Source organism: Heterodontus francisci, chromosome 42 (genome assembly GCF_036365525.1).
Source record: "Heterodontus francisci isolate sHetFra1 chromosome 42, sHetFra1.hap1, whole genome shotgun sequence".
NCBI lineage: Eukaryota > Metazoa > Chordata > Chondrichthyes > Heterodontiformes > Heterodontidae > Heterodontus > Heterodontus francisci.
In genome coordinates this window covers 3,760,981-3,788,825 of record NC_090412.1, presented here as the reverse complement: position 1 = coordinate 3,788,825, position 27,845 = coordinate 3,760,981, and the positions used below count along the sequence as shown (strand labels likewise).

At 43.8% G+C, this 27,845-nt stretch overlaps 1 protein-coding gene across 1 annotated transcript in view; it reads left to right on the top strand.

Annotated features, from left to right (window-relative positions):
• col13a1 (collagen, type XIII, alpha 1) overlaps window positions 1-27,845 on the top strand; it is a 131,276-nt gene that overhangs the window by 87,512 nt on the left and 15,919 nt on the right. Inside the window, exons 17-29 of the mRNA XM_068020400.1 lie at window positions 157-201; window positions 4,464-4,559; window positions 5,481-5,507; window positions 5,738-5,815; window positions 8,446-8,490; window positions 9,596-9,640; window positions 9,771-9,905; window positions 11,238-11,336; window positions 12,720-12,746; window positions 14,722-14,772; window positions 15,429-15,455; window positions 16,680-16,742; window positions 21,911-21,946. Of these exons, the coding sequence (XP_067876501.1) occupies window positions 157-201; window positions 4,464-4,559; window positions 5,481-5,507; window positions 5,738-5,815; window positions 8,446-8,490; window positions 9,596-9,640; window positions 9,771-9,905; window positions 11,238-11,336; window positions 12,720-12,746; window positions 14,722-14,772; window positions 15,429-15,455; window positions 16,680-16,742; window positions 21,911-21,946 (774 nt within the window). The remainder of the gene's footprint in view (window positions 1-156; window positions 202-4,463; window positions 4,560-5,480; window positions 5,508-5,737; window positions 5,816-8,445; window positions 8,491-9,595; window positions 9,641-9,770; window positions 9,906-11,237; window positions 11,337-12,719; window positions 12,747-14,721; window positions 14,773-15,428; window positions 15,456-16,679; window positions 16,743-21,910; window positions 21,947-27,845) is intronic.

Here is a 27,845-nt window from a genome sequence, read left to right as displayed (position 1 = left end):
TTCTGTTAGTTTCCTGTTTTTGTAAAAGGTTCAAGTTTTTTTTCCATTTAGAATAAGTCTGTAATTTCCTCATGAATTGAGAGATTGCTAGCCAGACACACAAAAGCAGAAAAATTACTCAATTGCTAACATGTTGGTGTCTTTTCAATTGTGCAGGGCGAAGGTGGCATCCCAGGGAAAGATGGTGCAGCAGGACAGAAAGTAAGTCTGCTCTCGGACATTCTTGTGTGTTAAATGCCTCGTGTAGATAAATGGCTCGAGTTATGGGTATGGAGCCTGCTTGCCATTTTAAAACAGAAACATCGAAACATAGAAAATAGGAGCAGGAGTAGGCCATTCGGCCCTTCGAGCCTGCTCCACCATTCATTATGATCATGGCTGATCATCCAACTCAATAGCCTGTTCCCGCTTTCCTCCCATACCCTTTGATCCCTTTAGACCCAAGAGCTATATCTAACTCCTCCTTGAAAACATACAATGTTTTGGCCTCAACTGCTTTCTGTGGTAGCGAATTCCACAGGCTCACCACGCTCTGGGTGAAGAAATTTCTCCTCATCTCAGTCCTGAAAGGTTTAGCCCGTATCCTTAGACTATGACCCCTGGTTCTGGACTCCCCCACCATCGGGAACATCCTTCCTGCATCTACCCTGTCAAGTCCTGTTAGAATTTTATAGGTTTCTATGAGATCCCCCCTCACTCTTCTGAACTCAAGCGAATATAATCCTAACCGACTCAATCTCTCTCCATACGTCAGTCCTGCCATCCCAGGAATCAGTCTGGTAAACTTTCGCTGCACTCCCTCTATAGCAAGAACATCCTGAAATGCCCGGCCTGTGAGGGTGGTAGAGGCAGGTTGCCTCACATCCTTTAAAAAGTACCTGGATGAGCACTTGGCGCATCATAACATTCAAGGCTACGGGCCAAGTGCTGGCAAATGGGATTAGGTAGACAGGTCAGGTGTCTTTAATGCATCGGTGTAGACTCGATGGGCTGAAGGGCCTCTTCTGCACTGTATTATTCTGAGATTCTGTGATCATCCCTCAGATAAGGAGACCAAAACTGCACACGATATTCCAGGTGTGGCCTCACCAAGGCCCTGTATAATTGCGGAAAGACATCCCTGAAAATATTCAAATATTGATCGAAACTATATATTCAGCTGTCTCTGACAAATCTTTATTTGTGCAGCAGCATTGTGACAAGCCATTTCTGTATTTTATGAAGTTTATCCTCAGGGATCAATATTTGCCACACGCTCTCCCCCATCTCTCATCTACCTGCTGCCCCTCGGTGACATCATTTGAAGTATTGGCCCCCTCAGGATGGGAATGGTGGGTGTGGGTGTGGGGGGTGGGGGGGGGAAGTGCCCTTTGCCCTTTGCCCTCTTGAGGCCTTGCAATTTAGTCCAGTTGGAGAAGGCCATGGAGAGCCTTTCCGCCCCAGGCCAATTACTTGTCCACATAGGGGCCTCTTCCCGTCTCTGCCTCAATTTAATAGAAGGCGGAGGGGCGCAGCCCCTTGGGAAGACACCGCCAGGTGGGACCTGGTGGCCACCTCCCAGGGTCAGGAGGTGGTCCCGCCTTTGGGGGCAATCCAGGGCTCCTGAAGGGGTCTCCCAGGAGCAATGGCTGCTCCCTCCACCCCCCTCCTCCACCCCCCAGGACACCCCTCCTGCCCTCCACCCTCACTAACCCCAGCCCCACCCCATTGCTGGGACCTGCCTGACTGACCCCACTCACCTGTATGGATAAATGTGAGATTATCCACTTCGGTAGCAAAAACAGGAAAGCAGATTATTATCTGAACGGCTGTAAACTGAGAGAGGGGAATATGCAGCGAGACCTGGGTGTTCTCGTACACCAGTCGCTGAAGGTAAGCATGCAGGTGCAACAAGCAGTATAAAGGCAAATGGTATGTTGGCCTTCATAGCGAGAGGATTCAAGTACAGGAGCAGGGATGTTTTGCTGCAATTGTACAGGGCCTTGGTGAGGCCACACCTGGTATATTGTGTGCAGTTTTGGTCTCCTTATCTGAGGAAGGATGTTCTTGCTATAGAGGGAGTGCAGCGAAGGTTTACCAGACTGATTCCTGGGATGGTGGGACTGACTTATGAGGAGAGATTGAGTCGATTCGGATTATATTCGCTAGAGTTCAGAAGAGTGAGGGGGGGGGGGAATCTCATACAAACCTATAAAATTCTAACAGGACTTGACAGAGTAGATGCAGGAAGGATGTTCCCGATGGTGGGGGAGTCCAGAACCAGGGGTCATAGTCTAATGATACAGGGTAAACCTTTCAGGACTGAGATGAGGAGAAATTTCTTCACGCAGAGAGTGGTGAGCCTGTGGAATTCGTTACCACAGAAAGCAGTTGTGGCCAGAGCATTGTATGTTTTCAAGAAGGAGTTAGATATAGCTCTTGTGTTTAGTTCAGTTTAGAGATACAGCACTGAAACAGGCCCTTCGGCCCACAGAGTCTGTGTCGATCATCAACCACCCATTTTATACTAATCCTACACTAACCCCATATTCCTACCACATTCCCACCTGTCCCTATATTTCCCTACCACCAACCTATACTAGGGGCAATTTATAATGGCCAATTAACCTATCAACCTGCAAGTCTTTGGCATGTGGGAGGAAACCGGAGCACCCGAAGGAAACCCACGCTGACACAGGGAGAACTTGCAAACTCCACACAGGCAGTACCCAGAATTGAACCTGGGTCGCTGGAACTGTGAGGCTGCAGTGCTAACCACTGCGCCGCTGTGTCTAAAGAGATCAAAGGGTATGGGGCGAAAGCGGGAACAGGCTACTGAATTGTATGATCAGCCATGATCATAATGAATGGTGGAGCAGGCTTGAAGGGCCGAATGGCCTACTCCTGCTCCTATTTTCTATGTTTCTATGTATGGGACCTTTCTCCTCGAAGCTGCAGGGCCTCCTGCAGTACCGGCAGTGGCCACTGCTCCCTGTGGCGCTGCTTGTACTACAGAGCTGCCGGCCTTCTGATTGGCTGGCTGTTTTTGGAGGCAGCAGCTGGTCCCTCAAAGGGATGGTGTCCCAGATGGCGGGCAGTTAATTCCCTGCCCGCTGTGAATTGTAACAGGGGTCCGACAGAGGGCCGAGGCGGGGTCTCCCCCAACCTTCCGACCCACTGTCAGGACCCCTGTCTTCAGAATAAAATTTAACCCATGGTGTCAGGTGCCACATGTACGCTCATGACACCCAGCTCTATCTCACGACCACGTCTCTCAACCCCTCCAGTGCATCTTTGTTGGCAGACTGCTTGTCAGCCATCCAGTCATGGATAAGCTTCATTTACCTCCAAATAAACATTGGGATTTGGACTGAAGTCATTGTCTTCGGCCTCCAGCACATTCCCTCTCCATCGATTCATCCCTAGCCACTGCTTCTGGCTGAAACAAACTGTTCACAATCTCAACATCCTATTTGACCCCGAGCTGAGTTTCCAACCCCATATCCTGTCCAAGATAGAGACCACCTACCTCCACCTCAGTAACACTGTCTGCTACTGAAACCCTCCTTGTGTTTTTATGAGCTCCAGACCTGACTATTCCAATGCTTTCCTGGCCACCCTCCTACCTTCCACCCTGCGTAAACTTGAGCTGATCCAAAAATCTGCTGTCCCCCATCCCAACTCGCACAAAGTCCTGTTCACCCATCATCCCCGCGCACACTGACCTGCATTGGCTCCTGGTCAATGCCTCAATTTCAAAATTCTCATTGGTCTGTTCAAATCCCTCCATGGTCTCATTTATCTCTGTCACCTCCTCCAGTCCTGCAACCCTCCTAAATCTCTGCATTCCTCCAACTCTGGCCTATTGCCCCTCACCCACTCCTTTCACCCCCAACTATTGGCGGCTGTACCTTCAGCTGTCGAGGCCCTAAGCTCTGGAAGTCTCTCTCCGCCTCTGAAAACTCTGGATAAATCTCTCCGCTTCCCTCCCCCTTTCAGACCATCCTTAAAACCTACTTCTTTGGCCAAGCTTTTAGTCACCCATCCTAGTATCTCCTCTTTTGGTTCAATTTTTGTTTGATAATGCTCCTGCGTAACACTTTGGGACATTTTCCTAGGTTAAAGGTGCTATATAAATGCAAGTTGTTGTTCCCTAAATTGGCTTTGGGTTAGATAGTTAAATGCATCACTAATCTGGTAACTGTCGAACCCAACATGCTAATTATTTTGGGAATATTTAGCAATGATATTAATCATTCTATAATTGTGTACATACACGTCCTTAACTCTTTGTAATTTATACCATTTATATTTCCTGTTGGACAGGCTACGATACTTTGTTTAGTTTTTTTTATCTCTCACTGTTATTCGAGTCTACTGATCGCACAGGAAGTCAGCGATTGTGGGTTTAATAATCTAGAACTCACCCTGAAGAAATCTCTGTCTATCATTGTTTAACTTGACAATATGGTCTTGTTAAATAGGGTGAAACCGGAGACCCAGGATCAGCTGCTGGTGGAATTAAGGGTGAACCGGGTCTGCCGGGTTTACTTGGACCTCCTGGCTCTCCAGGACGAAAGGTTGGTATCTCTTTATTAAACAGTATCATTCTGGTGAGTAGTTGTTGAGGTTTGGCATTTAAAGTGTCACTTGTGTCAATTTTAAAAAGATAGACTTGCACAACCTCAGGCCACTCCAAAGTGCTTTACAACCAGGGAAGTATTTTTGAAGTGTAGTCACTGTTGTAATGTAGAAAAAGCAGTAGCCAATTTACGCACGGCAAGCTCCCACAAACAGCAATGTGATAATGACCAGATAATTGATATTTTAATGATTTTGATTAAGGATTATTGATTATTGGCAAAAATACTGCCGTAGGATCTTTTATGTCTACCTGAGAGGGCTTAGGGGGCTTTGGTTTAATGTCACATCCAAAAGGAATGACACCTCTGACAGTGCAGTACTCATTCAGTACTGCTGTGGATTGATTTTGTGCTCAAGTCTCAGGATTGGAACACGAGCCTAAACCCTCTGACAGAGATGCAAGATTTCTGCCCACTGAGCTACAGTTAGGACATGTCTGCCGCTGATAGGGTCAGGCAAGGTGGGGTGGGGTTGAGTGGGGTGTGGGGGGTGGGGTTTGCGGGAGGGTCTTTGGAAGGGGATGGGGGGGTTCTGGGACAGGGAAGAACTCACCTTTATGAGTGGAGTACCAGAGGAACAGTTCTGCTCATCCCATCCTCACAAAGGAATTTATTCGTCTTGCCTGAACAGGCCTCTCGTCCTTCCCGCCAGATGCCAACCTGTGTCAATTTTACCCATTCAGGCATCAGTTTCAATAGAATCAGGGCCCCCAATTCATGTATCTGTACTATATTCCTGAATACAATATTGGGGGGTTTGTTTTTAAGGAGAATAATAATTAATGCTAATTCTAAAATTTGCATAATAAAGTTAATAACCAGTATCCCAGTGAAGGTATGTTCTGGAATTTTTTACAGGGTGAAGCTGGTGCAAAAGGACTGCGGGTGAGTTGAAATTTGGTTAATGATGCTATCTTTGGTAACAGCAGTTTTCTTTAATAATTAATTCTGCAGAGGTAACATAAGCTGCTGCTTTGTTGTACTTGTGCATTTCTGTTATGGTATAAATTATATCCTCTAGTTTACACGGGGAATGAATAAAATGGGCTTCGCTAATGCACATTGCTTGCTGGTTCTAGTGATGGGTTGTTTAATCTATTTTGTTTGCTCTGCAGGGTCCACCAGGTCCCAAAGGTGAACCAGGAAAAACCGAGATCATTGACTACAATGGTAACATCAATGACGCACTCCAGGTACGTATTCGACAAACAGCTGCATCCTTCACTGTAGTTAGTTCAGGCTTTTCTGTTAAACATGTTTAGAATTCTGTTAAGAAAACAGTCAAATGTTGTAAGCGTAGGAAATGCTGTGCATCAAAGGACAAATGATAGAATCTTACTGTGTGGAAGGAGGCCATTCAGCCCTTCGTGTGCCGTGCTGGCTCTTTGAAAGAGCTATCCAATTAGTCCCACTCCGCCCTGCTCTTTCCTGTTAACCCTGAAAATTCTTCCTTTTCAAGTATTTGTCCAATTCCCTTTTGAAAGTTATTACTGATTCTGCTTCCACTGCCCTTTCAGGGGAGTTGGTGGCGTAGTGTTAGTATCATTGGACTAATAATTTGGAGCCTGGGCTAATGCTCTGGGGATATGAGTTTGAATCCCACCACGGCAGATGGTGAAATTAGAATTCAATTAATAAAGCTGGAATTAAAAGCTAGTATGATAGGGGACGAATGCCCTTTAGGGAAGGAAATCTGTTATCTTTACCTAGCCTGGCCTACATGTGACTCCAGTCCCATAGCAATGTGGTTGATTTATAAATACCTTCTGAAATGGCCTAGCAAGCCACTCAGTTCAAGGACAGTTCGGGATGGGCAGTGACTCCCACAAATGAATATTAAAAAAAAGTGCATTCTAGATCTTAAAACCTCACTGCGTGTAAATGTATTATTTCAATTTGGTAGAAATGTGATCAGCTGCTTTTCTCTTGTAAGTTGCACCAGGCGATAGAGCCCTGATTGTCCTCCATCCCACTCCAAAATTGCACCTGAGAATTGAGTGGAATGCTTAGGAAGAACAGGCACCAAAATCCTTTTCACCCATTCTGCTCCTGATATTTGCACTGCACGTAAACCGCCTCTCTGGCTTTCCTGCTGTCTGTGTAAACAATGTACATGTCCTACAATTGAACAGCAGAGGTGGCTGCACTCGGGGGTCCTCGACTAGTATCAGCACTCAGAATGGGCTGAGACTGCTGTCGGCAAGTTCGGGTTTCACTCGCCAAGCTCTGGTCAGGCTCCCGACAGTCGGAATCCAGCCCGATATCCTTTCTCTCAAACATTGCTTTATTCGAACAGCTGACATAGAATCATAGAAATTTACAGCACAGAAGGAGGACACTCGGCCCATCATGTCCACGCTGTCTGACATGTAGCCATCCAGCCTAATGTCACTTTCTAGCTCTTGGTCCATCGCCTTGTAGGTACAGTACTACAAGTACTTTTTAAATATTATGAGGGTTACTGCCTCAATCACCCCTTCAGGCAGTGAGTTCCAGATCCCTACACCCTCTGTGTGAAAACATTTCCCCTTCAATCCCCTCGAAACCTCCTTCCTCTTACCTAAATCTATTCCTCCTGGTTATGGACCCCTCAACCAAGGGGAATAGAGCTTTCCTACCCACTCTGTCTAGCCCCCTTCATAATTTTATACACTTCTATTAGGTCTCCCCTCAGCCTCCTCTGTAACAAAGAAAACAATCCTAGCCTATCCAATCCTTCCTCATAACTAAAATTCTCCAGTTCAGGCAACATCCTCATAAATCTCCTCTGCACCTCCTCTAGTGCAATCACATCTTTCCTACAGTGCGGTGACCGGAACTGCGTGCAGTACTCCGGCTGTGGTCTAACTAGTGTTTTATACAGTTCCAGATAATAAAAGCAAGTATCCTTATGCCTTCTTGACCACCTTATCTACCTGTCCAGCCACCTTCAGGGATCTGTGGACATGCACTTCAAGGTCCCTCTGTACCTCTACACTTCTCAAATATCCTACCATTTATTGAGCATTCCCCTTGCCTTATTAGCGTTCCCCAAATGCATTACCTCACACTCCACTGGATTGAACTCCATTTGCCACTGTTCCACCCACTTCACTGGTCCATTAATATGTTCCTACAGTCTACAGCTTTCTTCTTTATTATTCACCACATGGCCAATTTTTGTATCATCTGCAAACTTCTTAATCACACCCAAATCATTGACATATAACCACAAAAAGCAAGGGACGTCATACTGAGCCCTGCAGAAACCCACTGGAAACAGACTTCCAGTCTCAAAAACATCCATCAACTCTTTCCCTTTGCTTCCTGCCTCTGAGCCAATTTTAGATCCCATTTGCCACTTTGCCTTGGATTCCATGGGATTTTACTTTCGTGACCAGTCTGCTGTGTGGAACCTTATTCAAAAGCCTTGCTAAAATCCATATAGACTACATCAAATGCTGTAACCTCATCGACCTCCTTGTTACCTCCCCTCGACCCTCTTTGTTATCATCCATCTCTGTAGCGGATCCTCCTGTTATAATCAAGCAATTCGCCATCTGGGGCAGCCCTGTGCCTGACATCAGCTGAAAACAGAATTCCAGTATTAGATTCTCAGTGGAATCAGACAATAATCTGATAACATTTGGGTTTGGGTATTTAAAGAAACTAATGATGCACATGGGCTATAGTTATGGCTGGGTCCAAAACACACTTTATAATCAGAGAGCACTGCACCAGACCTAGTTCCCTTCAGACATCAGTCTGCAAGTTTTTGTTTGTCTAAAAACGAAGCTTATTCTTTTCTGTGAGGCTTCACATTGCCCTATATGATTATATTTAGGGTCCCCCAGGGGTTCCAGGAATGCCAGGACTTCCAGGCCAGAAGGTAAAGTTTTCACCTTGTTCGATGACTCAGAGGGGATGAAATCCATCTTGGGCGATAACAAATTGTCCGCCCGTTTTATACGCCATCTGATTCTCTTCTGCATTGACGGGATGCCAACAGCAACAACTTGCATCTGTATAGTGCCTTTAACATAGTAAAGTATCCCAAGGCATTTCAAAGCGGCAAAATTTGACGCTGAGCCACATAAAGAAATATTAGGGCAGGTGACCAAAATCTTGGTCAAAGAGTTAGGGTGTAAGAAATGGCTTAAAGGAGGAGAGAGGCAGAGACGAGGTGCAGAGGTTTAGGGAGGGAATTCCAGAGCTTAGGGCCCAGGCAGCTGAAGGCACGGTCACTAATGGTGGAGTGACTAAAACCGGGATGAGCAAGAGGCCAGAATTGGAGGAGCGCAGAGACCTCAGAAGGTTGTGGGGCTGGAGGAGGTTACAGAGATAGGGAGGAGCAAGGCCAGAATTGGAGGAGCGCAGAGACCTCAGAAGGTTATGGGGCTGGAGGAGGTTACAGAGATAGGGAGGAGCGAGGCCAGAATTGGAGGAGCGCAGAGACCTCAGAAGGTTGTGGGGCTGGAGGAGGTTACAGAGATAGGGAGGAGCGAGGCCAGAATTGGAGGAGCGCAGAGACCTCAGAAGGTTGTGGGGCTGGAGGAGGTTACAGAGATAGGGAGGAGCGAGGCCAGAATTGGAGGAGCGCAGAGACCTCAGAAGGTTGTGGGGCTGGAGGAGGTTACAGAGATAGGGAGGAGCGAGGCCATGGAGGGATTTGGAAACAAGGATGAAAATTTGAAAATGTGGCTCCCAGTTCGTGAATGTCCACTTTGCCTGACAGCCCAAGACGGATTTCACTCCCCAAGATCTTGAAAAATCTTACTTATCTTTCCAGACGGGGGTGAAGGTATTTATAACAGCAAATAAAAATTCCGATTCTCCTTGTGTTGGGTTTGTTGCTTATTTAACACTGGAGTGTCTACATTTACACTGTGAAATTGCTTATATGTTGTAAAATGGAAATTTGGGTAGAATTAGCATATATCGTTGACATTGCCCGAGTGGAATGTATGCACTGATGCTTGATTATATATTTATAGGGTGAAATAGGCTTGCCAGGGGTACCTGGAGTTGATGGAGAAAAGGTAATTAGAGTTTTTATTTATCTTAAAGAACAAATACAGTTGTTTTGTGTGTTAAAGTTCCCATTATCTCACCTGAGTGTCTCGTTTTAGCCATAAAAACTTTCCTGGCTACTGTGTTTTCTTATTCCAGGGCTCTCGTGGTAAAACGGGTGATGTTGGACCCTCCGGCCCAGAAGGACCACCAGGACCCAAAGGAGAGACAGGAATTATGGGATTCCCAGGACCCAAAGGAGACAAGGGAGATGTTGGGCTGACAGGAGCTCCCGTACGTTCAAACCTTCAATGTGTTATTTCTAACACAGACACTTAGAATTTTACAACCCCCTGGGAGCAGGCTAGGAGGCGGGAACATAGGAACAGAAGTAGGCCATTCGGCCCATCAAGCCTGTTCCACCATTCAAACAGATCATGGCTGATCATCTACCTCTACGCCATTTTTCCCCACTATCTCCATATCCCTTGATGTCATTAGCATTCAGAAATCTATTGATTTCTGTCTTGAACATAGGAGGGGGCCGTAAAACCAAATGGGAGGTAGGGGCTGCCATGCCTGTTGCCTACCAGCCCCCGCTGCTATATCACCAGTGCCGGGGGACGAGGCAAGCGGCCTGCCTTTAGGCCTATTGAGGCCCTTGTGGCCAATTAATGGTTACTAAAGCGCCTCTTGTTGCTGCTACTAGTATTTTACCAGCAGTGGTCGGGCACTTCAGCACCAGTAATACCTTGCCAGCTTGGGGGAACCTCCTGATCGGGCACCCTGTGCCCCATAGAGAGCTCCCCCAGCAGCACGGGTCACTCCTGCTAAAACTACCCCTGCCCTGCTCCCTGACCCACCTCCTCCTCGCCGGGGCCTAGCCAATTATCCCTAGCGAGGCCCAGCCCCTCACTCACCTCTCTGAAGGGCGATGTCCATCATTCCTGTTCTTACTGGGTGCAGTCCCTGCAGTAGCCACTGCTACTGGGACTGAAGAACTGCCGGCCCTAAGATTGGCCAGCAGCTCTTGGAGGCGGGACTTAATGCCTCAGCGGGACAGAATCCCTGACTGAAGCCAATTAAGGGCCTGAGCCACACAAAATAGCGTGTGGCTTTCAGGCCAGGCAGAGGTGGACTTGTCCCTGGCTTTCCAACCGGCGGACAGGGTCACTGTCTTCTCGCTAAATCCCAGCCTTGGATTCATAAACACATTCTATTAATATAAGGTACCTTGTTGTACATTTTGGCCATCTCGCCATTCCTTTTAAGTATTTTCATGGTCGTATCCACAAACTAAAATGTTCGCATGACAATGAGGCAATCTCCCATCCAAATCTTCGTCTGCCCAGTATAGATGAATTTACTTCCTGGCCTGATCTATTTAATGAACAACTTTATTGCAAATCTTTCTTGCACGAGACTGCACCAAGCTGGTCATGTGACAGTGTTTGACTGTATCAAACTACTCATACTAAAAAATAACTTTGGCAAAATTATTCCAAAATGGCTTTTGATCTTTTCTGCCCCATTTGCAAACAGTCCAATACTCAAAAGCTTAAAGTATTTGAATTATCCATAAATGCTATTATAAGAAATTTTATTTTGTATTTAATGAATGTTTAGGGTCTAGACGGGCTCACGGGTGAAAAAGGAATAAGGGGAGAACCAGGATTGCAAGGCCCACCCGGACTGCCAGGTCCCGTAGGTCTTCCTGGCTCAATCGTAAGTATTTGCAGCCAAGCCCAGTTCCTTTAGTTTGATACAATGAAGGTGAAGTTGGTACTGGGTGTTAACAAACAGTGGCATATAGCAGATTGGCTGCCCATTTTACGCTCTGTCCCCGTTTTCTTTCCCATTGATGTCAGTAGAACAGATAATCGGGTGCATGTAAAACAGACTCCTGATTCGCCATCTCCCACTTTGTGCTCCCTCCCAACTTCACCCCCAATGCCAAGTCAGAATATTAATACTAAAAGCCAGCCAGTCATGTGTCCTTCCAGACCACGCTGAGGTAAAAGTTTGAGTAATGTTCTGTACTAATCAAAAAAACATTTTTCCTGCTGTGTTACCCCAGCAGAGGGTTAGATTTTCCTCTTTGGGTACATTTTATGCCACACTAGCTGTTGATGGGTCTTAGACTGAAATGTGAGTTACTTCTTTACTCCAAATGTTTCTCTGTCGTCCCATTCACGTAATTTAAGTTGTAAGTTTAGATGTATCTTAAGAGCAGACTAGATGTGGTAGATGAAATTTATACATCAAATTTAAAGGGAGGCAGGCTTTAAGGTCTTAAACAGCTGAGGAAGGAATGGTAATTGATCCCAGAGAGCAACAATTACCTCAAGTGGCCATCATTTTTGTACTTTGGGCTGAAGCATAATTTTTTCCCCAGTTGTTTGCCTCATTAAGGTCACCCAATTGGAACGGCAGAGTGTGTCACTCTGATTTCCCAGTACTGTTTAGAGGTGAGCACTACAAATGCTGGGAATACCCAGTTCAGTTATGTAAATGATGCTGCCCCAGGATTTGGGACAGGGTCAAAGTTCTCCGTTGTAGGTGACTAGCAATCCCACAACACCACACTTCCAGCAACAGAGCAGGGACCCAGAGTTTTGAAACTTTGAAGTTTAATAAGGTTAAGATAAAAGCGTCTTCGTGACAGCCCAATATCAAGAGTCTGAGTGCTCAGATACAGACTCCAGTCCCAGAATCCTGACCTGGATGCAGTTGTCACTTCTTGGTAACGCAGATTGAGTGCCTGACTGTAGCAGAGCACAATATCAGGGCAATTTAGTGTAGTACCAGAGGGGAAACTGCTATTGCCAGTTCACTAGTAACAATATTGATGGAATATTCCACAGTCCAGACTCTGAATAATCCCAGCAGCTCAATCAGACTGTGTAACTGTGTAAACTATGTAACTTCCTTGCAGATAAAACAAAGAGGGCAATTTCTGTACAGTGTGTGCTCCCCTTTCACTGAATCTTGCAGCGTAGAACTGGCTTCCCTGCTGTTGGTACCTATTGATGCGATGGGATACTTCTGCAGGCACAAGTAAACAATTTCCATATAGACTGACTGATTTATTTTTATTTTTGATTTCAGGCAGATAAAGGCGAGAAGGGTGATGCGGTAAGGGATGTTTACATTTATTTTCTATCCACTGGTTAAATATTGAACACTCCAAAGCTTAGAAGACACTGGGCTGAATTTTACAGACCCTCCCGACGTCTGGGGTCATGGCGGGGGGTGGGTGGGAGGGGTGCGGGGGGCCGGAAAATCCCTCCGGGAGAGGGTCACCACACCGGGAGGGCCCGGTCTGATATTGCCAGCGGCGGCAAGGCCTTGTGGTGGCCCCGCCCACCACTCGGTGACAGGACAGCCTTTTATATATTTAAATAAATTAAAATCATTGAATTAATTATATTCACATTCCTGCCGTCTGTTCCGGTGCGATCTTCGAGCAGCTGGTCAGCACTCCCATCCGGGGAACCGAGGCAGAACGCTGGTGGGAAGGGGGGGGGGAGGAGCTAAATTCTCAGTGCAGGAGGCGGGGAGCGGGGTCAAAGTTGCATCATTGGTGTAGGTAATGGTGGGAAGGGTTATAGTTTCAAATTTATGCACTTTGGTGGGGGGGGGGGAAAGTCAGGTGGACAAGGTAAGTTTTTTTTGGTGGGGCAGAGGGCAAGTAAATTCTATGGTTATTGGGGAGGTGTTGGGAGAGGGGCAAAAAAAACGTTTTTAATTTTTTTCATTCAATGTCTCTTTAAAAATTTTAATTGAATGGTCGGGCACGAAGCCCTTTAAAATTGACATCAACACCTGCGCGCAGGCAGCTGACGCCATTGCCAGGCCGGACAGCCCACCCCTCCCCCGTCATTGGGCAGGCTGGGCCGCCATTGTTTTCGCCCGCCGCTGATTTTGGCGGCAGGAGTATAAATTTTGTCCCACTGTTTTGTGATTTTAGTGTGCGAGTGCTGAATGTGGTGGCAGGTCCTTCCTTTGTCCATTTTTAAAATAACAGGTTAGCACCTCAGACACAATAGCAGACAGAAGGAAATCATGCAAATAGATTTCATGTTCAGGAGTTATCACTGCAAACGGTAAATTCTAGGCTTGTATATAATTGGGATAAAATGTTAGAAATGCATTAGGTGTTTTAATTTTCTGTATTTCACTGGAATATTGTGATTCAAAAAACATAAATGTTTCCACTGTCAAGGAGCTGTGATATATTACCTGCCCATAGTGTACATTGTTGGGAAGTTCAAATTATTGCTGTAAAATCACACAGTGTAATGGGTAGCCCAAAAGAAAAAAAAAGAAATGGGTAAAATGAGAGGAAACTGACTGAATTTGCCCAGTATGAATATTTGCATCTAAATATAAAAGATCTATCCAATCATCCCACTTCCCTAGTTCTGCAAATTTTTCTCCCAAGTATTTATCTAATTCCCTTTTGCAAGTTACTATTGGATGTGCAGGAAATGTAATGCAGGTTCAGATAAAACTTGGCACAAATTTACTATCCTTTCCACCCTGAGGTATCAGATATATTATAAAAGCAAAATACTGCGGATGCTGGAAATCTGAAATAAAAACAAGAAATGCTGGAACCACTCAGCAGGTCTGACAGCATCTGTGGAAAGAGAAGCAGAGTTAACGTTTCGGGTCAGTGACCCTTCATCGGAACTCGGAGTTCCGTTGAAGGGTCACTGACCCGAAACGTTAACTCTGCTTCTCTTTCCACAGATGCTGCCAGACCTGCTGAGTGGTTCCAGCATTTCTTGTTTTTGTATCAGATATATTATTTGAAAACTTTGAAAAATTTGAGCAAGGGTGTATATGATGGAAGGACAACTCTTAAGCATTGCTGAATAATACGCACTTCAGTTGTTTTAACTGTCTTATTGTAGTTTACGCACTGTACTCGCTGAGGGTTTTGGAGCCAATCATCATAATTTAAAAGTCTTTTGAAGTTGAACCATCTCTGCTGCCCGTTCCTTAAATCTGCTGTGTGACTGTACAGCACGATCTACATTGTTTCATGAATTATTTGCAAAGGTTGTCTTGTGTATATACTGAGGGATGTCTGTTATTTTTATAGGTTAGTGGTCCTCCAGGACCACCTGGACCAGAGGGACCTCCAGGTCCAATGGTAAGGATTCATTCTCTTCAATCTACCAGGAAGCCAGTATAACATGAAAGACTCCAACCAAGAGGAAGCTAATATACAGTCTTGTAGACGAGAGGGGAAATGAGCAGGCAGCTGGTGTTAAGCTCACAAAAAAGTTTAATTTTGAAGTTGTTAGGGGTAGATTATTCATGTAGCTAGGTTTTTCTGACTAAAGATGTAAACTTCAGAGTTAAGCTGCAGCCTTTGACCATGTTGTAACTATTAATGCAGTTTGCAGTTCAGTGGAAAGCAATAACGTGCACTTTTATAACACATTTCAACATCTCTGGATGTTCAAAAGCAGTAAGTTATTTTTGAGACATTGTCACTATTTTTTATGGAAATCATATAGTTCACACAAATAGATCACTCACATACAGCTGGATGAATAGATCACACAGATCGATCACTCCACTCTTAATGAATCTGCCAGATTGCTCTAAGTGAATCATATCTTGAATCTAAGGACTATATCAAAATAATAAAAATAAACTTAGTGAAATATTGCAAGTAGTTTTATTTTTAAAACCCAAAATGTCTCAAAATTATCCTATTACAATATGCAAGTAAGCAAAGGTATTATCTGTATGAAATGTCATTTTATAATAAAAATTGAGTTTCTGGTCTGTTTTGTTCAGGGACTGCATGGCCTTCCAGGAACAAAGGTAATTTTAATTACACTCAAACTACTTTTACAGTCTTTTCCCTATCTCTGCGTAGTTTGAAATTTGTAGGTGACTAAAAGTAGAAAACAAACTTGATATGTGGCATCTATTTTAATATTGTGCATTTAAGCTTTATTAAAAGGGAAATTAAAGTTCTTTCTCATTGACCTCACATTAGAGACAAGCTGTTCTGTCCATCACCTTGGGGTGATTTTGTTCTGTTCTGAATGGGGAAATCTTTGGCCTGAAGTCCATCCTGCCCATGGATTCAACATCTGACTTTATTTCCACTCCCAGTTTCTGTGAATCATGGAGCAGCTGTTTCAGCATGTCAATCGCGATCAATGTTAGAATCTCTTATGATACTTGAACATGATTTTGTAAACCCTTTCGCCATGTTTGTTCTTCCAATATGTGCTGTCTTCAACCTTTTTTAAAATTTGTTTTGCACCATGGTTGTTTAAGTGCTTGATCCTGGAAGGCTAGTATTAAACACTGTGAATGGCCCCGAAACATTTTTGTCAGATTAAGGTTGTAATCTCCTTAAACATTAGGAATTTCTTTAGTCTTGCAAACTCAGTACGAACTCAACCTAATAATTTTCAATAATAATACCAGTGTGATGACTGAATCTGTTTTGTGTCCTGTCCTGTGCCAAATTATCTAGTCTGTCATGATTCTCCCATTCACTCTGTCTTGGTTTCAGTTAATTGCTGCACCTTTTCCCATGTTGACTTGCAGGAAAGCCTTTTCAACAAAACCAGGTCATTCTCAGTCTCCGAGGCTTCAGTTCCGATGTTGTATCCTCATTTGGTGCATTGTTCTAGAGCCTCGAGCACATGACCAAGTGGACCGTGGAGCTTTTGCCTCATAAGTTGGTTTACTGCCAGCTGTCGTGTTCTCTCCTTTACTTCTTCTTCAAGTTTTCCTCTTCAACTGAGACAATTTTCAAAGACATTTGAGCTTAGATTTTCCAGTTGGTGTTACCTTAACCCTGGCATTAACTTACTTATTTTAATCAGGCTGTTGTTGAAATAATGCCTGTCATAAAATTGACGTCAACAAAAGTGTCAAATTTGCAGCCTCTATGATAGATGACTGGATCAAAAGGGTTTATATACAATAGTCTGTTACTTACCGAATTGGTTGTTATATACGTTAATGTAGGTACGATGCGCATGACGTTGTTGAAACTAATATGCTGTCATTTTGTCATTGACGCAGGGCGACCCCGGGTCAGCTGGTCTCAAAGGTGATCGAGGTGACCGAGGTCCCTTGGGACTGCCTGTAAGTTACATTTTCTGCTGTGACTGTCAGTCGGCATTTTCGGCATGCACTTGCCGTTTGAGATGTCAGGGCATGAGAGTGTATATAACATAGATTCTTCAAATCAAATTAACCCATAAAGAGCTCAATTGTGTAGAAAACATCTAACTATAATGTGTGTGTGTGTGTGTTTGTGTGAATACACATCAGGATCATGTTTCTAAAATTAGGTAACTACAGATCATATTCGCTTAGACATTAGTTTTCTGCCTGTGCAGCAAGGTGATCAGATCCAGAGGTGAACATCTGCCCACCCGGTTTACCAAACCATATTTGAACTCAGTTCCCTGTAGGGAAGACTAGAACAGTTCTTTTTATTCTGCAGAAATATAGCCCCTGTCCACCAGTCTGTGAGTTGTTTTGGTGGGGCAAACTGTGGATAACTCAGCAACCCTCACATGTACGCTTTCAACAAAACTAAAGTAGGAAAAATAAAAGTTGTACGGAGAGAATGGAAGGCGGTGGGGATGTGGACCAAGGGGGTGGAGGACGAAGATGAGAGGAAACTGATACAAAGAGGGCAAACAGAGGAGTAAAACCAAGCAGCCAGCTCCAAGTTCCGCTCCCAGAGGATGCTTTCCGGATTTGAAAATACAAACGCTAGCTGAACCTTTGTGACTAAGTGTCCTCAACATAAATAAGCATGAATAGGGCATTTGGGTCAGGTTTGGGATAAAAAGAAGAGACGGTGAAGGTCCAGGACAAAGTGCGACAACGTTTTAAATTTTTCACCATCCACGTGGTCAGTTGCAGAATTTTCAGTCTTTGGATATATAAGAACTGCTAGACAGCTGCAATTCCCTTGGCCAAATATAATCCAGCTGTTTGTGTATTCTCAAAATTATTTTACACCATTTATTTTCTTAAAAGATTAAATTGAAAGATTCAAAAAAGGAATATGGCCCAAAATCCTGGAATTAGGTTATTTTAATTTCCATTTGTCCAAATTGTTGGTGGAGTGGGCTATTAAAATTTAAAATGACAGACGTTTCCTTAATCGCTTATGGCTATCTATAGAACTATTATTTCAATTCCATAAGGACGTCAGAAATAGGTACAGGAGTCGGCCCTTGTGCCTGCTCCGTCATTCAATAAGATCATGGCTGATCTTCCACCTCAACTCTGCATTCCCACACTATCCCCATATCTCGATTTCCTTAATGCCCAAAACTCTATTGATCTCAGACTTGAATATACTCAAGGGCTAAGCTCTCTGGGGTATCGAATTCCAAAGATTCAGAGTCATCTGAGTGAAGAAATTTCTCCTCAACTCAGTCCTAAATGGTTGAGCCCCTATCCTGAGACTGTGACTCTGTGTTCTAGACTCTCCAGCCAGGCGGAACCCTGTCAAACCCTCCAAGAATTTTATATGTTTTATTGAGATCACCTCATTCTTCTACACTCCAGAGAATATAGACCCATTCTACTCAACCTGTTTGTATTATCAATCACAATAACTTTGGAAAAAGATCCCTCTTCATTACCAGACTGCCAACAGAACTAAGGAATAGGTGGGTGAAAATACAAGCACAAATTAAACTTTGAGTATTTAAAACTACCATTAAAACCGCAGAGACGTTCACAAGAATGGACAAAGCATTAAATGCTGAAATGGTACACAATGATGCCAAGTCCAAAGTGTTATGGGAACATTTTAACTTCTACATTAGATATTTTACTGTCCATTAAAGGGATTATATAATGGACAGAAAACATTGCTGTGTCATCAACATTGGCATAATTCATTATTGGTCCAATTTACACGTGTCATAATCTGCTTTCAATCATGCTGCATTGGTCATACTCACTCTTGGCTGATTGGGAAGATTTGGCATTCAGTTTTTCCAACTAGTGCTTGTGCTAGTTTCAGAACATTCCTGCTGCTAAACAGAAATGTAAAACAGGTAACTCTGCAACTGTGACTGTTTCATTACCAGTTGTACTAGGAAGAATTAAACATTTTCAGAGGCAACGAGCTTGAAATATTCAATCATATGGTTTGTTTTTCTAAGTACATTCTTGTGTGGTGACAGATATGTCAAGTCCTCATCTCTTTCAACGTTATGTCATCACCTTTCATTGAGTTGTGCCAACACATGTCCCTTTTCACTGCTACACTCATCTCTTCCCCACTGTTCTTTCCACTTTTAACACTTCATACACCGTCCAGGGTGCTTCTGGCTTAGACGGACAGCCTGGGCCACTGGTGAGTTCCGTATGTCCATTCTCCTAGATCATTCATGCCTGCTACACTGCTGTTGGACTGCAATGTGAATTTAATACAGCTGGATTACATGCCTGTACGGTGGACCGTTTCCATTATAAATGAAGCATGAAAGATCTGCCAATGCATGCAACTGCTTATTTAACCTTTTGGTTAGTCATTTGTATTAGGAATTGCTTAAGTAATGTGACTGTTCAACGGGTACAAATATTGTAGCCACAGTGTTGTAATTCTGGTAAATTAACAAATGTAGGAGGTCAAAATTTACAGTCCTTTACTGTGTTTAAACAAAAAATGTTATACTGAACAGTACCCAATTTTGGTTTTATATGTTTGATATTTTCAAATGTCCTACATTTTCATATACCAAAGCAATCTGTGGTTTATAGTAAATCAGTTCTGTCTTAGTAGGTCTGAAGCATTTAATGCTGACATGTAACTTGGGCCGATGACCTTAGAGTTATTCTGACCAAAGCAGACCCTTAAAATTACAGTGGAACTCATCTCCACACTGCATAATTTGTTGCACTTATTATTGAATCGTTGGGGTGAAATGGAAATAAAATTGGGCAGCTGATTCTGTATCACTACTTTTTGCATCACTGCCTGAGATGAATTTCAACCACATCAAGATTTATTTTTAGTTTGCTGGGCATATCTCATCTCTGGAAACCCATCGCCATGCTTAATAGTCTCCAATTGAAGATATTGAGCTATCTACACCTACTTGTACAGTCTTTGTTTGCCCAATTATGGTGTGCACATTCTCTCCCTGTGGGGGGAACATTCCACTTACATGAGGTAGCAGAGTAGCTGTTGGCAGAGCCAAATTACTAGGGGCCCCCAAGTGTGTAGAGAGGTACCACAGGAGGCAAACCAGCTAAAACTGTGGAGCTTACCTGAACAGGTCACTTGTGCCTGTCCAACTACAACTAGTCTACCCATCAGGTGCAAGATTCTTTAGATCAGAGCAGGAAAATTCCCAACTCCCAGTCACTGGTCTATCCCTCAGGAACAGGGCTTAGCTGGTTAATCAACAACAGCATCCTGGGGTACTGAGGATCTGGTAATAGGATAAAATATTTAACTATGGAGTGTTGGCTTGGATTCAAACTTGCATCACCTAGTGCATCATTTTGGAGCTACCTCAGTTCCAAAGAGATTCTACCAACTCCCCCTAGTTTCCATCTAAAAAGAATAGTCACCAGCTAAATAGACAACTGGCAAGAGTGGGTTTGAGCTGTTGCGAGGTGCACCACGCCATGGATACACACGCCATACCCCATCGACTGGTAGTTCTGCCAGTTGGAGATATGAAACTTCAGTAGCAGCTAATTACCTGTTTGAATGCCAGTCATGGAACAGTGTGTGTGTGCGTATGTGTGTGTCGTCTCGTATCCAGCCTCCCTAACATCTGCTGGCAGCTGTTGGGCCAGTCCTCTAAATGTCATCATCAGCTATGGGACAAAGACCTGCCTTCAGCAGACTGGAGACACCTATACAAGCCAGCTTGCACTGTGCCAGGCAACAGGGATCTAGGCATCCAGTGACACTTGATCTAGGTCTTAGATTAAGCAGTTGGCGACGAGGGAGGTTGGTTGTGAAGGCTTTGCAGTACATTAAGACAGAGTAATTGTACATTAATAACATTGAATTATAGTTTGGTTCATTGCAGTAGAAGCAAGTGTTGTTAACCCAGAGATCTAGATACTCTGCAGTTTAGTTGGTACTTCACTTATTAAGGATTACTAGATTTTAACAGTAGATTTCGTTTTTTCAATTGATAATCTTCATGATACCATACATTAGTTAAGCAGTAAATAAATGGACTAAAACAACACACAGGATGCCCAGGGAGCTTTAAATTCTATACTCATTTGACGGTGGCAACAAAAGTCTCCCTGAGCACTTGGCCAGCTTAATGCCAGTATATCTATCCCATAATCCGCACAGTTGCACGGAAACACAGTGTTGCATTGCAACTTTCACATGTCCCAACAGCAGTATCATTTGCTAACATTCTGCCTTGAAATTATGCAGTAAGATATATGTTAATCCCTTCATTTTAAACATTAATGTTTTTGCTAAAATAACAGAGATGAATCTGAAGCAACTCATTAATATTCCTATGTCTGTGTTGTCAGAATTTCAGTGCCTTTTATTTATGTATCTGCACACAACTTCAATAAGTCTTCTCACGTCCCTGCTATGTGACTCTTTAAATTCACCAGTGATATGTGGGGAAACTAACTTTCCCACAGGTACTTAATATAGAAAAGAGGACCACAAATAGCTACACTCCCACACATGTAAAGCCCATTTAAATTGCCGTCACCTTCACTGCTAATGTCAGTAACTTTCTTTTCATTCTTTCATTCTCCTGAAACAGAGACTTTTCTGAGAAAATATGCATCAGATTATAAGATGTATTTTTGCATCATGATGTAGGAGAATGTCTTTTCACCAAATGATAGGATGAAGTCTCCGAATACAGCATTCCCAAATTCAACCGTGCCATCATTGGGGAGGAGTGGGGTGGTTGGACCCTTAGAGTGAAGACCCAAGAAGGAGGGAAGGAAAATTGGAGGGCAGATTACCTCAAGCCAGTGTCTCATGCCTCCATTTGTAAACCAGACTGATAATTGACCTGCAGGTGGGATATAACAGAATTCTATTCACTCCATTGGAGCAAACCCAGGGTTATGTCACCAACAGAAATGCCCCAGTCCTACTAAGAGAGCGCTACTTAATTTTCTTTAGGCTGAGCAACTGGTCCATGTACTGTTCTCTGAATGAGCAAAGTGCTCTTCTGCTCTAATGCTGGGCCTTTTTTTGTATACGGTTTTGTTACTACATAATAGGAGTAGATAGTCTGATGTTCTTAAATATATTCATTTCTATGTAGGGTGTACCAGGGCCAGCGGGACCAAAAGGAGAAAGGGTAAGAGTGAGATGAAATGTGGGATGTTGGCATAAAACGATTTCAATTTCAGGCTTACGTGAATGCTGTTAGAAACAGATAGCTGTAAATAGCGGAATGAAATGCCGAGAGGCAACATTTTATTTCCAAGTGACTTTATGTACAAATTTTTTGGGGGCGTACTGTGACAGGTGGACCCTCAGGCCTTACAGTTTGGTGAGCAGCACTGCAAGAGATGGGAAATTAATGATGAATGAAGATGGAAATACTGAACATAGTTTGCTGTATGATGCAGTGATCATTTGCCCCATGATTACGCTACAGTGCTCATGCATAACATTACACTGCGACTCCAGTCCCACATTAATCCAGTACAGATGCTTGTGTAGCAACATCTTCAAAACCACTAGATATGGCCCAGGGAAGCAATCAGAACATCAATACAATGTTATCTGCACCCTTCTGACGTTTTGACACAGGTGGTTTGGTAACAGAACAAGCATCAAACCAAATTCACAGAGGTTCTTGTGCAGCCTCCGAGGACACAGCCATTGCTGGGAACACTCCTAGACTGGAGACCAACACCTTCCATTGTTCATTTGAGACTTTGTGACCATCTTCTGGCTCAGTTCTGAACAGACTAATTGAGCTCGATGGCGCTGCTGATTTCACTATAGCCCTTAGTCCATCAAAAAGAGAGAGCCACAAATGCTGGGTCAGTCTCTTCCCTCTCTCTCCCCCCCCCCCCCCTCCCCTTTTTCTCTCTTCTCTGAACACACTCGCATCCTCTCTCTCCCTCTCCTCACTTCCTACTCTCTCTCTCCATAGGTGATGAGAGGTGAAGGTACCTTGTCCCCAGAAATGAGGGACTAAAGTTTTTGCTTTGGACACGGTCAACAATCTGGGCATAAATTGTGATTGAAATTGCGCTGGTTTTCCAAAATGAAATTATTGCTGAAGTTTCTGCTCAAGCTCATTTGCATAATCACAAATGTAAAATCACAGGAGCATCCGGAATAAGGTGGGTGAGCTTGCAGCATGGGTTGGTACCTGGCATCTCGATGTAGTGGCCATTTCGGAGACATGGGTAGAGCAGGGGCAGGAATGGATGTTGCAGATTCCGGGATTTAGATGTTTCAGTAAGAACAGAGAAGAGGGTAAAAGAGGGGGGGGGTGTGGCATTGTTAATCAAGGAGAGTATTACAGCGGCAGAAAGGACATTTGAGGACTCGTCTACTGAGGTAGTATGGGCCGAGGTTAGAAACAGAAGAGGTGAGGTCACCCTGTTGGGAGTCTTTTATAGACCTCCAAATAGTTCCAGAGATGTAGAGGAAAGGATAGTGAAGATGATTCTCGACAGGGGCGAGAGTAACAGGGTAGTTGTTATGGGGGACTTTAACTTTCCAAATATTGACTGGAAATACTATAGTTCGAGTACTTTAGATGGGTCTGTTTTTGTCCAGTGTGTGCAGGAGGGTTTTCTGACACAGCATGTAGACAGGCCAACCAGGGGCGATGCCACATTGGATTTGGTACTGGGTAATGAACCCGGCCAGGTGTTAGATTTAGATGTAGGTGAGCACTTTGGTGATAGTGACCACAATTCGGTTAGGTTTACCTTAGCGATGGGCAGGGACAGGTATATACCGCAGGGCAAGAATTATAGCTGGGGGAAAGGAAATTATGATGCGATTAGGCAAGATTTAGGATGCGTAGGATGGGGAAGGAAACTGCAGGGGATGGGAACAATCGAAATGTGGAGCTTATTCAAGGAGCAGCTACTGCGTGTCCTTGATAAGTATGTACCTGTGAGGCAGGGAGGAAGTTGTCGAGCGAGGGAGCCGTGGTTTACTAAAGAAGTTGAAGCGATGGTCAAGAGGAAGAAGAAGGCTTATGTTAGGATGAGACGTGAAGGCTCAGTTAGGGCGCTTGAGAGTTACAAGCTAGCCAGGAAGGATCTAAAGGGAGAGCTTAGAAGAGCGAGGAGAGGACACGAGAAGTCATTGGCGGATAGGATCAAGGAAAACCCTAAGGCTTTCTATAGGTATATCAGGAATAAAAGAATGACTAGAGTTAGATTAGGGCCAATCAAGGATAGTAGTGGGAAGTTGTGTGTGGAATCAGAGGAGGTAGGGGAAGTGTTAAATGAATATTTTGCGTCAGTATTTACAGTAGAGAAAGAAAATGTTGTCGAGGAGAATACTGAGATTCAGGCTACTAGGCTAGATGGGATTGAGGTTCACAAGGAGGAGGTGTTATCAATTTTGGAAAGTGTGAAAATAGATAAGTCCCCTGGGCCAGATGGGATTTATCCTAGGATTCTCTGGGAAGCTAGGGAGGAGATTGCATAGCCTTTGTCCTTGATCTTTATGTCGTCATTGTCGACAAGAATAGTGCCGGAAGACTGGAGGATAGCAAATGTTGTCCCCTTGTTCAAGAAGGGGAGTAGAGACAGCCCTGGTAATTATAGACCTGTGAGCCTTACTTCAGTTGTGGGTAAAATGTTGGAAAAGGTTATAAGAGACAGGATTTATAATCATCTTGAAAAGAATAAGTTCATTAGCGATAGTCAGCACGGTTTTGTGACGGGTAGGTCGTGCCTCACAAACCTTATTGAGTTTTTCGAGAAGGTGACCAAACAGGTGGATGAGGGTAAAGCAGTGGATGTGGTGTATATGGATTTCAGTAAGGCGTTTGATAAGGTTCCCCATGGTAGGCTATTGCAGAAAATACGGAAGTATGGGGTTGAAGGTGATTTAGAGCTTTGGATCATAAATTGGCTAGCTGAAAGAAGACAGAGGGTGGTGGTTGATGGCAAATGTTCATCCTGGAGTTTAGTTACTAGTGGTGTACCGCAAGGATCTGTTTTGGGGCCACTGCTGTTTGTCATTTTTATAAATGACCTGGAAGAGGGTGTAGAAGGGTGGGTTAGTAAATTTGCGGATGACACCAAGGTCAGTGGAGTTGTGGATAGTGCCGAAGGATGTTGTAGGGTACAGAGGGACATAGATAGGCTGCAGAGCTGGGCTGAGAGATGGCAAATGGAATTTAATGCGGAAAAGTGCGAGTTGATTCACTTTGGAAGGAGTAACAGGAATGCAGAGTACTGGGCTAATGGGAAGATTCTTGGTAGTGTAGATGAACAGAGAGATCTTGGTGTCCAGGTGCATAAATCCCTGAAGGTTGCTACCCAGGTTAATAGGGCTGTTAAGAAGGCATATGGTGTGTTAGCTTTTATTAGTAGGGGGATCGAGTTTCGGAGCCACGAGGTCATGCTGCAGCTGTACAAAACTCTGGTGAGACCGCACCTGGAGTATTGCGTGCAGTTCTGGTCACCGCATTATAGGAAGGATGTGGAAGCTTTGGAAAGGGTGCAGAGGAGATTTAATAGGATGTTGCCTGGTATGGAGGGAAGGTCTTACGAGGAAAGGCTGAGGGACTTGAGGTTGTTTTCGTTGGAGAGAAGGAGGAGGAGAGGTGACTTAATAGAGACATATAAGATAATCAGAGGGTTAGATAGGGTGGATAGTGAGAGTCTTTTTCCTCGGATGGTGATGGGAAACACGAGGGGACATAGCTTTAAGTTGAGGGGTGATAGATATAGGACAGATGTCAGAGGTAGTTTCTTTACTCAGAGAGTAGTAGGGGCGTGGAACACCCTGCCTGCAACAGTAGTAGACTTGCCAACTTTAAGGGCATTTAAGTGGTCATTGGATAGACATATGGATGAAAATGGAATAGTGTAGGTCAGATGGTCGGCGCAACATCGAGGGCCGAAGGGCCTGTACTGCGCTGTAATGTTCTAATTCTAATTCTAAAATCTTCCATGAAGCAGCATCAGAGAATGTAATTGGTTATTGTTCATTAAAAATATTAATTGATGTATTTATGAGTGGTAACATGGTGCAGTTTTATTAATGTAACTGAAAATGGGTTTATGACAAAAAATAAGCCTTTTTAATCAGTATCCAGTTCTGCACCTGATTTTTAATCCCTGAAAATGACTTCAAAAGAACTTTACTGAATCACTTATTAGTTTAATTGATGTACAGTAGACAGTTTCTTGTTAAAACTTTTTAAATATTCAAGATATTTTACTATGTACCTATTAGTGCCTTTGGGCCTAAAAAAAATTAGCTCGATTTGAAGAGCCTCCTCAAAGGGCCACAAATGACAGAAACTCACCTCCATGATGAATTCAATATGTGGGCGGGACCAGCTTCCACCACGATTTCTTTTAAAACCACAGCAAGAGATCATGAAACTTGATATGAACTCAATTTGTGCTTATACGTCCTCAATCTATGACGCTGGTCTAGCCAAAATCAGGCAAATTACTCCAGAAAAATTAGTGCAAACTGGCAGTAACTCGGGTTTGTGGAGAGATTACCTGACAGTGAGCTGCTGAGAGAGTGTGTAATGAACAAGGAGCAGATTGAAGCTGTGTGGGTGGTACTGGATGTATTTCAGCACCAGAGCCTTGACTTAACTTGTCCACCCTTGGAAGGTTCATAACCTTTTTTCTAAACTGTGTGGCTCTGCTTGGAATGATGGAGATTGTATTGGGCTGTTAAACAGCAGAGAGTGGGTGATGAATGCAACAATATTTCTGAGGTAGAATTAGGCAGATTCGGTGATGAACTAGATTTGGGGTTTGAAGCCCATTTTCAGGTACAGCAGGATACCGAGGCTTCTTGGGCTGAATTTCAGGTGCAGGGTTTCTGTTTGGAAGAATAACATGGCTTCAGTCATGTCAACATAAAGTATCAGAAATCACTGGCTCACTCATGATTTGATCTCCGATAAGAGGTCAGACAACACAATTACAATCCTGAACCAAGGGTAGTGATGGGGAGGTGTAAAGCTGAGTATCGTTGGCACACACATGGCTTTGTGTAATGTTGCCCCAGTGCAAGTATACATGGAAAATAGGAATCACTACAGTGGAAACTTGGGACGCACTGAAGGTAATCATGTGACGTGGGAGAGAGGCTATTTTGATCCCACTGGGGATGGAGGACTGTGGTAAACGGGCAGAGCAGAGAGGAGAACTGGTGGATGTGGATGAAACAGTCAACTATGCCAAAAGTCAAAGAGGGAATGAGGAGGGATAACTCACTCTAGGCATAATTATACAGAATAATGATCACAGAAGTCTCAATGGTGTGGACAGAATGGAAACTAAACAGAAGAATTTTGAGCTTCGAGGGGTGGGAGAGGTGGTCATAGAATTGGATGAGGATGACACATCCCAGAACCTTGCAGAGATTGGGAGGTTATAGATGATGGGAGCAATCGGGGTGGATACCAGTCAACCGTCAGGTTTTTTTAAGGAATGGGGTGATGACCATGATTTGGGGAAATGGGGTTACAGTACTTGAGAGCATCTGAACACTGGGTCCAGCATTGAGTCAGGTGAGTCGATAGAATGCATGAAGGAATCAGGTGGTTTCTTGGATGTGAATAGTGATTGGAGAGAAGGAAGAATTCCACATGTAATTTCAGGATTGTGAATATTTAACCGAGGACCCCTGGCTCACTGGAGTCAATCTCGACAGTCATGAAATCATCAATCAACCTGACACATAGAAGGTGCCAAGGGAATTTTTATTACAAAGATCTGTGGAAATTCAAATCTGATCAGCATTTTGTTTAATATCTAGCATTTATTTCCCATAGTGCTTATTTTTTAAAGCACCATTTTGATAGTTATGATGTAATTACAGTTTAAGAAATTCTGGATTTTTGCTGAAAGATATTACATTAGGATACAACTGATTGAAGTGAATTTCATATTTTCCAATGCTATAATATATGTTTTTTCAAAACAACTGTTTCTGTACAATTACTGCTCTGTGCTCCGATCCCATGTTTCCTCTCTTTTTCTGAAGATACAGACTCAGGCTAGGATATCGTTCCA